The following is a 12,201-nucleotide window of genomic DNA, read 5'->3' on the forward strand; positions in this document are numbered from 1 at the left end:
CTCCTCTTACCCGTGCTAAGGGCAAGATTTCTTGTTTTCTCTTTTCTTTGTCTTCTGGTTCTGCTACCCCTGGAATCAGGACTCCTCTGAGGAGAATTCAGTAAGAGGAGCCCTCCAGCAATTCATCTCAAATTCCGAAGGCATAAGGAGAAAGCGGGCCCCAGTCAATCTACTCCCCTTATCCCCTCACTCCTCTCCAGCCAGAGGTGCCCCTCGAGACTCACAGGTCAACCCCTCCAGCCCAGACCACAGCGAGGGGCTCCTAATTGGTTTCCTTGGCTTCAAATTCCGCCAGATAAATATTCTTAAAATACCAGTTACCTGAAATCTGCTGTTACAAAGCTTTGGGAGTGGAACACTATCTATTTAAACAGACAAAAAACTCCTATCTTGGCTGTAAGCCCATCCGCATCCAGCCACAGTCTTTCATCCCAAAAGCTGCACACCTCCATCTGACTGCCTGGAGTTAGAAAATGCAGGATTGAGTCCCATTTCCTCTCTATAGGGTATGTGGCAATTGGGCAAGCCTTTAAGCCTCCATTTCGCTCAGTGGAGGCAATGGTGCCAAACTCAGAGGTGCTGTGAGGATTTAAAAGAATGACGAGTGTGAAAGATCTTATATAGAGGCCCTCCGAGACTCTCAGGTCTTTCAAAACACATAGTCACCCCATTCTGGCCCCGTGCCTTGGCTCACATTCTCCCCTCCTGTCTGTGTTTTCTAACTGCTCTCCCTCGCCTTCAAGAAATGAGCTTAGATCCTATCTCCCTGTAAGTCATCATTGGTCACACCTGCACACAAGACCCTTCTCTTCCCTGAATTCTCCCTACCCTGATATTATTGTTCTGGGTCCTCCCCTAACGCCTAACTTAGTCTACTGTATTATAGAAAGAGTGGAAAAAAGGAACAAGCATTTGTTGAATGCCCATATTTTTGCATGATTATTTTACTTAATTCAACCTTCACAACAACCCTATGCAGTACCAACCTCATTATAGAAATAGGAAAAATACAACAAAGGGAAATAATTTACCAAAGTCATAATTGGTTAGTGGCAGAAGCCAAATTTGAACCCCAGTCCAAATCTGTCTAGCTTCATAGCCCATGGTCTTTTTCCACTATGCTGAGTAATGAAATTGACTCCAAAGTGATACTCGGAAATCCACATCATTACTTTATATCCCCCGTTAATTTCCTATCTCCCCAACTAGACAAGAAACTTCTTGAGGGTAAGGACCTATGCCTTTCACTACATCCGTGTCTCATACCAACTACCCTTTTTTATTCAACAGTAATGTTCAGAGTTATGGCACTCCACTGATAATAAAAATAGCTAACAGCCATTGAGTGCTTACTCTGTATCAGGCACTATCATACATGCTTTTCATATGTGAATCTACCTCAACAATCTTGATAGACTGTGATGACACCCATTTATAGATGAAGCATTAAAAACAGTTAGTCCAAGATTACACAGCTGTTAAGTGTTAAGTGACACCCCTGGGGAAAAAAACCCAGAAAGTCTGACACCAGAGCCATGGTTCTTAAAGAAAATATTTTAAAAACGTTTCTGTGAAGGTATCAGAGACCTACCAAAGTAATGAGGTCTTGAGTGGCCTAGATCCCAGAGAGAAGGGAAGCCCAGAGAGGTGAGCCTGACACTCAACACACTTTTCTCCTTGAGACAACTGCCAAGTCAGAAGAAAGCCAGAAAGTAGAGGCAAAAGAACATAGAACAGGTGACACAAATAGAAAACAGAGAGAGTAGATTTAAGCCTAAATAATATCATAATTACATTAAATGTACACAGACTAAATACTACGATTGACAGACAACGTTTGTCATACTGAAAAAGAAATCAAAACTGTACTATATGTTGCTTACAAAAGATACATATTAAATATAAGATTTCAGAAAAGTTGAAAGTCAAGGAATAGAAAATGATATATCATGCAAACACTACTCAAAACAAAGGTATATTAATATTGGACAAAGTTGACTTTATTTTAAGAAGCATTCCCTGGTGCACAGTGGTTAAGAATCTGCCTGCCAATGCAGGGAATATGGGTTTGATCCCTGGTCCAGGAAGATCCCACACGCCGCGGAGCAACTGAGCCCATGCGCCACAACTACTGAGCCTGTGCTCTACAGCCCGTGAGCCACAACTACTGAGCCCACGTGCCACAACTACTGAAGCCCATGCGCCTAGAGCCCATGCTCCACAACAAGAGAAGCCACTGCAATGAGAAGCCCGTGCACCGCAATGAAGAGTAGCCCCCGCCTGGCGCAACCAGAGAAAGCCGGCATGCAGCAACGGAGACCTAACACAGCCAAAAATTTTTTAATTAATTAATTAATTAATAAAAAAAAATAAAGTACCCTTAAGATGCCTTCCAAGATTAATCGACAATTTACAGACTTGGGCCATATGTCCCCTCTAAGAATCTTACCCACTCCCCTCTCATTTGCTAACATTTCTATGGAGGTATGACTATAAGCAACTGAGCATCAGACATGGAATGAAATTATAAAATTAGGATAATATATACAACAGATTAAAAAAAAACACATCTTGTCAGTCAATTCTTTATCTTCTTGGAAAGATCATCTTCTCTACCTGGGATGCTGTGTAAAACCATTCAGCAACTTCCTTGAATTCTCTAGAGACTTGCTTCTCATAAAATAATGAAAGATGTGGTTGACATTCATAGGGCTGAAAATGATGTATGAGAGGTTTGCTTTCACTTTAAAAGGGATAATAAATAAACGAACAAACCTAAGTCAAGTCTATCTATGAAAACAATTATAAAAGATACAAGGTACAGTTTAGTTAATGGGGAAAAAAAAGCTTTGGCTCAATCTATTAGAAGGAAATAAAAGGACTACAAAATCCAAAAGCCATTGTGCCCCCCTTTAATAGCAACTGGCTAATAACCTATCACAAGTTAGAATAACTTAGAAATATATAAAACTAGTTAAGAAAAGGAAAATTGTTAATAAACGTGTGTGGAAACAACCTACACTTTGACACCTTGTAAAGATCTATCAGAGACTCACCTTTAACAAGGGATAATTGATACTTGCAACCCATATGTTGGTAAATGGAGCCTCCAAAATAATAGCATCAACTGGAAATCCTTGAAAAGAAGAAAAAAGAAATAACTCCCCTATCATATTTCAATACTATCTTTCCTAAATAAGGGATCTTCAAGGTCTTGTACATGAACTACCTGCATCAAAATCAGTTGTGAATCTTATTAATAATGCAAATTCATGAACCCACACCAGAGTCCAGTCAGAAGTCAGTATCTAGGGGGTGGGGAGTGTGAGAATGTGCATTTTTAACTAGCACCCTCGCTAAAGAGATTTCATTCCTAGGTACATGATAATTGAAAACCACTAACTTCTTCTAAAACACAAGCAGATTTTCATGACTTGGATAATTTAAGAAAGCAAAGTACTACAGGAAGGCAGAGTGTTCGGCAGAGGCTGACGAGGTTGTTTTGGCCAACACTCCCTCTGAAAACAAAAGATCTAAACATTGGAGTTACCGTATATGTACTTTAAAATAACATTACCATAATATTTGAAGATATCATGACCAACAATTTTCCAAAATGGATGAATATCAGGCCACAGTTAAGCAGGATAAGTACCAAGAACACCTAGGAAAATCAGAGTAAAAATGCTGAAAAACAAAGAAAAAAAGAAATCTCAAAAATAACCCAAAGAAAAAGTAAACATTATCTTTAAAGGAGCAACAGTAAGACTGGCAGCTGACTTTCTAATGAAACTGTAAAAGCAAGAACAAAGTGGATGACATCTTAGAAAGGTTGAAATAAATGACTGCTGCTCTAGAACTCTATGCCCAGGAAAAATAGCCTTCAAAAATGAAGATGACATAAAGACATTTTCAGACCAAAACTGAGAGAAATCTTCACCAACAGACAGGTGGAAGAAAAATCCCAGATGGAAGCACAGCAATGCTGGAAATAATAAACAGCAAAGAAAAGGGTAAATCTAAATACTGACTTTATAGTATGGGAATAATAATTTTTATGGAGTATGTAACATAGAGAAAATTAAAATACATGGTAGCAAGAGTTCATAAGTTGGGGACTTAATGTAATTAAAATGTTCTAAGGTAATTGCATTATCCAGGAAGTGAAGTATTCATTTATGTGGGAATTTAATTCAGGTAATTCAGCATTGTCAACATTGAAGGAGCCATGAGAGTTTAGAGGACCAATGAAATGACATTTCTTTTATTTCCATAAGTAATTAAGATTGTGTATAGCAGGTGACACACTTTAAAATGTTTACCATAACTCACCCTGACCTGTATTGCCAAGTAAAGTTTAAGATATACGCAAGTGATTACAAGCTTTTAACATGTATCAAGATCACCTGGTCTTAGTCACAGAGATTCCAGTTTATGAAGACAGCTAGGATCCACCTAGCTGTCACCTGTGTTTCTAACAAACACCCCCTGCAGATCATGACAAAGGCAGTTCTCAGAACACTTTGAGAAACACTGATATAAATATTATGTAAGGAGGGCTGCAGAAAGCAAGTCCTGCCTATTATTTCATAATGTATTATTTTCCTCCCCTGTAATCCAGATTACTCCATAACAACACTTATTATCACTTCACAGTGAGGGCTCTTTTAAGGTAATTTTAACTCCTTAGTATTTACTTTTAATTTCATAACTCTGAAAAGCAGGTATTGTGTATATTAAATAGAAAAAAGAGAGTTTATTAGACTCTCAGGAACTGTCTAAAGTTGGGGTGCTTTAGGTATCCCTGTGTTCAGATTGTGCACAATAGTCTCGTCGCTGTTTTTCTTTTCCCACATCAAGCCAAGAAATTATACGATGTAAAATAAGCATTTTATCATACCTTTCTCTTCTGGAACTTTTGCAGCATTTGTTGCAACTCTATAAAGCAATGAAAATCAGTACATATGCGAAGCAGTGACTTAACAGTCAACTAAACAGTACAAAATGCAACATCCAGTATGAGCATCTGATGAAAGCTCTTGACCCTCAATGTGCACAGACACAAAATTTTGCACAGGATGTCAAGGGGTTCCACCGCCCCTAAACAAGAATGCTTTCATTTAAAACTCTCAAGGAGAGTTCTGGAATGGGCTTCAGTGTCACAGATAGCCAGAGAGCTAGACCCTCCCTTGTATTACAGACAGGCATGCTGAGGTGTAAGGTCACTAGCCACATGTGGAACCTGAGAGAAACCATCTCCTAGCTCAAGGGTCCTCCTGCTGCCCACTACTGCCTATAATATGACACTAACGCCCCAAGGACCCACCTAAGCACCCATCTTCAGACCCCACTCACCCTGTTCCCAGAGAGTGGCCCCAGAGACACACAGGGGTGGTACCATTTCTCGCCTCGGTCCATTCATAGACAAAAACAGCATCCACAGTCAGCCCATCCTCCGTGGGTTTACCCGTCAAGTCCCCGAACCCTGGCAGTAAGGAAAGGCAAACACAATATCACTGCCTCCAAAATGAGGGCTATCAAAAGGCCCCTTCTTACTGAAAGATCTTTGTACACTTTTCTTAACACATACCTCCGTAGTCAACAGACAAGACATGAAAACCACCGTCGCTCAGCACCTAAGATGACAAAGGAGCTGTTATCACTTTAATTAGGAGATGTAAACAGGAAAGGTGGTCTCACCTCCTCAACACTTCCATAATCCTGGTTATGATGGCTTAATAGGTAGGGAAAAATGCATTTCTGAAATCTGGTGTTTGACTTCAAACTTGAGAAGATCAGGCTCAATGGGAAAGAAGGAAAGCAGCATGGCAGAATAGGACCACACAGCCTGGGTCACACCCTGGCTCTGTCACTTACCAGCTGTCTGACCTTGGGAAAGCCACTTAACATCTAACTGTTTAAATATATTCTGAGAAGTGAAAAATAACACCTTCAGGATCGTTGGAAGATTGCATGACATGATGTAGTACCTTGGTACATAGTAAATGCGTTTTTTTTAGGAATTCCCTGGAGGATAAGAACTCCACACAGAGTTATAGTAGAAGCAAGCAAATAACGGGAAGATATTTATATTAAGTATGAACAGATAAAGAGTTAATATTGATCAAAAATAAAGAGATCACTTGGTTACATGAAACCACTGCCAGCCCCAAATAGATAAATGAGAAAAGAATATAAAAACATAATTTTAAATGAAAAAAAAAATACAATGATAGACGAAGAGAAGGGAGATAAAAGGGGACAAAAATTTACTGTGCAGGCACTTTTAAATCTTTACTTAATTCTCACAACAGTCCTACAAGGTATGTGTTCTCCACAGTTTACAGAGAAAGAAACCGAGCCTTGGAGAGCTTAAGTAACTTGTTCACAGACACCCAACTGGCCAGCAGCAGAACCAAGATTCACACCTGGGCCTGCCTGTGTCCAAACACTGTGACAAAAATCACTACCATGCTGCTGGCATCTGATCTCACGCCTTTCTTTTTCAGGTTAGACAAATAACCAGGAGAGAGGGCAATGCTTCTTGGTGTCATAGCCCACGCGCCTGTGTCAGGGTGAATGACCCACAGCTCCCCTCTGCTGCCACCTTCCCCCAAGTGAGCACCGGCTGCCCGGACCGCTAGCGCTTCTCAACGTAAGCATTTGATTGAACCGCTGACAATCCATCTCCTTTCACTGCTGCACAGCAAAACCTATTTCTAAGAATACTTCTAGAAGCTAAAGGAAAATAAGTTCCAGAAAGTGGCTTTTCAGAAAAAGGGATGATATAATCAAGTTCACTAAAGGAAGATCTGCCTGCATCCTGTCCACTCTGCCATGAGGTGCAAGATGAAGTGAAGGAGAGAGACTCACAGCCCTGGAGGTACAAGAAATACTTTTTTCCAAAAGAACCACAGTCTACTCTCTATTAACCACATAAAAGGGAGATAAAGATGATTCAAAAGGCAGAGGATTCTTTAAAAAAGCATTTGAATTGGTTTTAGAGCCAAGTTTCTTAAACCTTAGTGGGTCATGGAGCCCTTTGAACATGTAATTAAAGCTATGGACCCGCTGCCCCGAAAAATGTATCCACTCTTCAAATTTTGTGTACAATTTTGGTTTGGGAGTTCATGGACCCTCTGGGGCTTCCATGGATCCCAAGTATAGAACCACTGCTTTCATCAAGGTTCCCTGCGATCTGTCATTTGGCCTCCTTCCAGCTCAGTACTGCTGAGAGCAAGCTGAGACTTCCAGGCAGGAGACAGAGGAAGGTGCAGCTGACCCCAAGCCAGGAAATCTGGGATAACTGAGGGCAAGAGCGATTCACTCAGAGGGCAGACGTGACTATGTGATTCACATGACCCTTTAAATAAAAATGCATTGTAACACCGTGCCCAAGTTTACACAATCAGAACAGTGTTAAGCAATGTTGAAAAATGTTGATTTCACAGGAAGTCTCTGTAAATGTGACTCTAAAACATACACCTCAAGAAAGCCCCTTGAGCAAAGGCAAGTCTTGAGAAGGCCATCGTCTGACACAAAAAGACAGTGAGTAAAAGAGACAGAGGCAAGGGAGCCGAAGGGCAGATTCCAGACCTTGTCACTGAGTTTGAAGTGTCCTCCCAGAGACAGAGCGAGGTCTGTGGGTCTCTAAGGCACATCGCCCCTCCCCCATGCTGAGACCCGCAGTCACAGCCAATACTCATCACCCACCATAACGACACAGGCCCACAGAGGGACTGGCAGTGCACCAAAGGACAGCCAGCCTTTTGGGAGGTGCTCTTGGTTTCCAAGCAAGGTTGGGACCACAGAGAGCAGGCCGAGGCATCAGTATTCCAGACTAGAATTAGTCAGGTGGCCCCCAGTAGCCGTGATCAGAATTCCAGGTGATCTCTCCTAGGGAATCCATACTTTTGATTAATAGGATTCATGCCAAATAAATGAATCTCCATGTGGTTCTGTGAGAAGACCACTGATGTGGAAATTGCTCTTCCTTTTCTCCATACCTCATGCCTACTCCCTACCCAGTCGTCCATGGATTTGATCCATCATTTCCGACACTCTTAGGGAGTAAAGGAACCATTGCCTTCTTTGAAATCAGTATCCAAATTTTGGAATTTAGTTTCCCTTTCAGTTAAGGATCCACATTATACTACATATAGAATATATAGATTTTTTTAAAAGAGAAGCCTATTGCCAGAACACCCTCAAATTTCAACAAAGGGAAAAAAATATGTGAAGGGATGCTTACAGACCTAAAACCTGAGCTCTGCCTTACATTCCCCCACAGGGCTGAAATACTCTTTCACTCTGTAAAAAAAAAAAAAAAAATCCAAGCAAGGGCAACTGACTTGTGTTCTGCACTGCCATGAAGATAAACAATAATTGGGTTGCCGTCATGGAGGGCTGCTTCGTAGCAGCTACGGCCCTTCCCCTTAGCATCCTCCCCCCCACCGGCAGCTAGAAACTGTGTGCCTGAAAAGCAAGGAAAGGTTTCAGCCAACATGGACAGAGAGAAGACTTCTCTATCCTTGCCAAAGTCTGAAACCCTCCTTATGTCAATCAGATACATATTTATATTTACATACAAATATTTATCTGCATAATATATATGCACATAGTAAAAATATAATGCCACAAACGTCTTATAATGAAAACCACTACTGCCTTACCCCACCTCTCCCATGCCCAGAGATAACCCCTTTTAACCATTTACTGTTTTAGTTCTTCTGACTCCTATACCAATCATGCTTCCAAAACTGCAGTTCTTAGGTGTGGTTTATTGAAATGCAATCCACTGGGTGGAAACAAGTAAAAGATAATAGATATTTGCCACCTGCTTGGCTGAAGAAACAAATTGGAAACAAAGGGAAACCAGTTTAGGTAGGAGAAAAGAACTTGAACATGAAATTAAGCTATTCTACTCAAGAAACCCAGTGACCTTGTGATTTTAAACACCTGAGTGAGCTCCAGTTCCTCCACCTTGTTAAACCAATGAATGAACCCTGCTAACACAAACACTGCCATATGACATGTTACCAGGAGACCTGGAGAATTGGCCATGTGATGATAAATCTTCAGTCCCTCAATCTTTTTTTTTTTTTTTTTGCCACACCGCGTGCAGCATGTGGGATCTTAGTTCCCCAACCAGAGATCAAACCCATGCCCCCCACCGTGGAAGTGCAGAGTCCTAACCACCAGCCCACGAGGGAAGTCCCAGTCTCTCAATCATTTAGAGGCAAAAAGTCTGACATCAAACCCCAAGGCCTCTGTACTGCGAAGACCGGCATTGCTGCCAGCTAGATAAGCCAGTCATGAGGACAGCTGACTCACCAAACAAGGACTGATGGGGCAAGAGTAAAGAATAAAGATGTTTTCAAATTCCAACACTATTAGTGGAACTGTACCCTGCAGATTAGGAAGAAGTTATGTGAACCCATCCATATTGGCCCCTAAACATTCTGTGATCACATGTTTAAACTCAGGGAGATAAAATATAAAACAGGGCACTGGAAAACTGGCAGCCATGAACAAGTAGGTGAACCAAACAGAAGAAAATATTGAGATCAGCAGAGCAAGACAGACAGTAGGATGCTCGCGGCCTTGATGGACAAGTATTTATGGAGTGCCCTCTGCCAAGCACTGTGCTGAGCAATGGAAACCCACCAACAAAGTCCCCCACCTATGGAGTTATTGTCTCATAAGGAAGACAGACATTAATCAGATAATCACACAAGCACTTATTCAATTCCAGTGGGGATAAATGCAGTAAAGGACAAGCACAGGTTGCAGTAACATATGCCGAAAATGGGGTGAGGAAAGGCTTTCCTGAAAATTACCGTTTGAAATGAGACCCAAGAGATGGGTAAGCAGTTAGTTAGGCAAAAGGAGGGAGCAGAGGGAGCAGAGAGAGAGAAATGTTGCAGACAGAGCATGGCTTCTATACACGGAGGCCAGTGGGTCTGGAGCAGGGTGGGAAGGGGGTGAGGCATAAGGCAGGGAAGAAGACAGACCCAAGGCACCTGAAAGACTCCACACTCCAACATAAGATTCCTGAAAAGCAAATGCAAGCAAGTCAAGCTTCAATATAAAGGGAAGGTGTGTGGAACAGCTTCCTCCAAGGAACACCGACCTCTCCCCAGGCAAGTAACACAGCACTTGCTCACCTCTGCCCTTGTGACATGAAAGCCACACCCACCAAGCACCCCAGGGTCCAATCAGTGCAATCACCAGATTCCCAGACTCACACCTAGGTTCAACTTTGATGTAGAAGTTCACTGTGTGAGGAATCTTTAACTCCGGTTTCTTTAAATCCACAAGAAATGGTGCTTTGACTGGAAAGGAGAATTCGTTATCAACTCCCAGAATCAAATTCCATGTCTTTTAATCACAATCAATAAAAGTAATTAGCCTCATGATTGACATGTTTCTAAGTTGCAAGCTACTACACTCAATTCCAAGCAAAGTATTTTATTTTATAAACTAGGACTAGACCGCAAAAGACTTGGCCCCCCCCCCAAAAAAACTAAAGCTAGACTTTAAAATGCCACCAGTGTTATATATAGCCTCTAATGGAGTTTATTCAATCTTCATCCCCGTTTCAAGCGAAAAGCAAAGGAGACCATTCACCTAAAAAGTAAGAGGGTCTAGAAGAAGGTAATGAGTATTTTGCTACTTAAGTCATGAGTTACTTTTTGCACTAAGTAAAACCCAGTCATTAGCCATAAGCCACTAAATGTCCAAGATAAACATACACCTGGAGACATGCAGGTGAGAGCATCACCTGTGCTCTAGAAGAACTGTGTGTCGCACTGAGTAACGCAGCACTTGGTAGAAAAAACATGGGAAAATAGATTTCTCACATCAACCTCTCTCTCTCTCTCTCAAGGGATACAGGCAAGAAGAGGAAGAGAAAAGGCACAGAATACAGGAAGCAGTAAGATTAATAGCCAATTTGAAGACTGAGCTCCTGAATTGAAACCCTACCCACAAGGCCATATTTTTCTATCTATCCCAACAGTTTGCAAGGATTCATCCTAGACCCCAAAGCCAATATTAAATAGGTTTCAGACCATTTAAGTCTAGCCACAATTTTATAACTGACATATCTTTTTCATTATGCCATAACTGTAAGGGCAGTATGTTCTCTATTTGGGAAAAAAAAAATAAAGGCAAATTCACAAAAGGTACATACTCAAAAGTTGAAAAAAATCAACATGTGCATCAGAGGAGGGAAAATATGTTCGTTTAATGATTTACTTGTAAAGCTGTCACACAGAGTGGCAATTTTCCTTCTGAGTGTTGAACAGGAGTATGGAAAAGATCTGTAAGATATTGCGAAACCAACAAGGTATTCAAAATCAGTCCAAGTGTCCTCTCGGTTTGTTTCTCCTTTTAACCTCCAAATCAGATTTCACAGACTGACACTGGGAATTACAGGCAGGTTGGCATTTAAGCAAAATCCTTTACAGAACTCTTTGTAATTAGGACAGATCCAGATCAGGCACTAAGGGAGAACCAGGAGAGGAAAGCAATAAGTCAGGGCCCCTACCAGCTGCTCAGAAAGCCCAGGTGTGACAGGACAGGCGGAGAGGGGACACGGATGTACTCGCGTCAGACTTGTTTCCTCAGTGTACCCAACAGAAGGCCAAGGCTGGACCCCGAAGTCACCAGGAAACAGGATTCAGACTGTTTGAACAGTTGCCACAGTTTTCAATCACGTCACAGTTCAGTGCTGTATGTGCTAGCTATTATTAGTATTAGTCTAAAGCAGTGAATGAGTAATCGTGAGATTCCCACCACCCCTTCTGGCTGGGTCTTGGGAAGCAATGAGACAAAACCCTCACATCTGAGGTGACATCCCTGGTGGGTGGGGCCGTGAGGAGCAGCGTGGGGTGCAGGGGGGGACCTGGAGGCTGGACGCAGCAGGGCCTGGTCAGGGAGTGGGACACGGGGGGCCACGCACATCTTGTTCATTCTACTGCCCCCTGTGACACGAACCATCCAAACCGAGGGCCACCAGCAGACAAGCTATGGTTTGTCCATGAGGGCCCACTCAGGCTACCTCTGTCTCTAGCCACATCTCCCATGAGGACTGAGTGTCTCCTACCTTTGAGAAACGAGGGACACAGGAGGTCAGTGTCACCACCTACTACTCCCAGTTTTTGTCCACATCGTCCATGACAAGAGTCCCTTTCCCTA

The 12,201-nt window shown here is 42.1% G+C and overlaps 2 protein-coding genes across 2 annotated transcripts in view; one reads left to right on the forward strand and one right to left on the reverse strand.

The window, feature by feature from the left end:
• Nucleotides 1–7,077, forward strand: part of PYGL (glycogen phosphorylase L) — a 52,069-nt gene extending 44,992 nt beyond the window's left edge. The window contains exon 21 of the mRNA XM_007446603.1: nucleotides 6,510–7,077. The gene's annotated coding sequence lies outside the window, so the exon portion shown is untranslated. The remainder of the gene's footprint in view (nucleotides 1–6,509) is intronic.
• ABHD12B (abhydrolase domain containing 12B) overlaps nucleotides 1–12,201 on the reverse strand; it is a 28,619-nt gene that overhangs the window by 4,230 nt on the left and 12,188 nt on the right. Inside the window, 10 exon segments of the mRNA XM_007472274.1 lie at nucleotides 3,057–3,136; nucleotides 4,901–4,938; nucleotides 5,356–5,485; nucleotides 5,591–5,636; nucleotides 6,363–6,380; nucleotides 8,339–8,449; nucleotides 8,451–8,475; nucleotides 10,231–10,250; nucleotides 10,252–10,334; nucleotides 11,191–11,324. Coding sequence (XP_007472336.1) covers nucleotides 3,057–3,136; nucleotides 4,901–4,938; nucleotides 5,356–5,485; nucleotides 5,591–5,636; nucleotides 6,363–6,380; nucleotides 8,339–8,449; nucleotides 8,451–8,475; nucleotides 10,231–10,250; nucleotides 10,252–10,334; nucleotides 11,191–11,324 — 685 coding nt within the window.

This window comes from Lipotes vexillifer, unplaced genomic scaffold (genome assembly GCF_000442215.2).
Source record: "Lipotes vexillifer unplaced genomic scaffold, Lipotes_vexillifer_v1.1 scaffold124, whole genome shotgun sequence".
Lineage (NCBI taxonomy): Eukaryota > Metazoa > Chordata > Mammalia > Artiodactyla > Lipotidae > Lipotes > Lipotes vexillifer.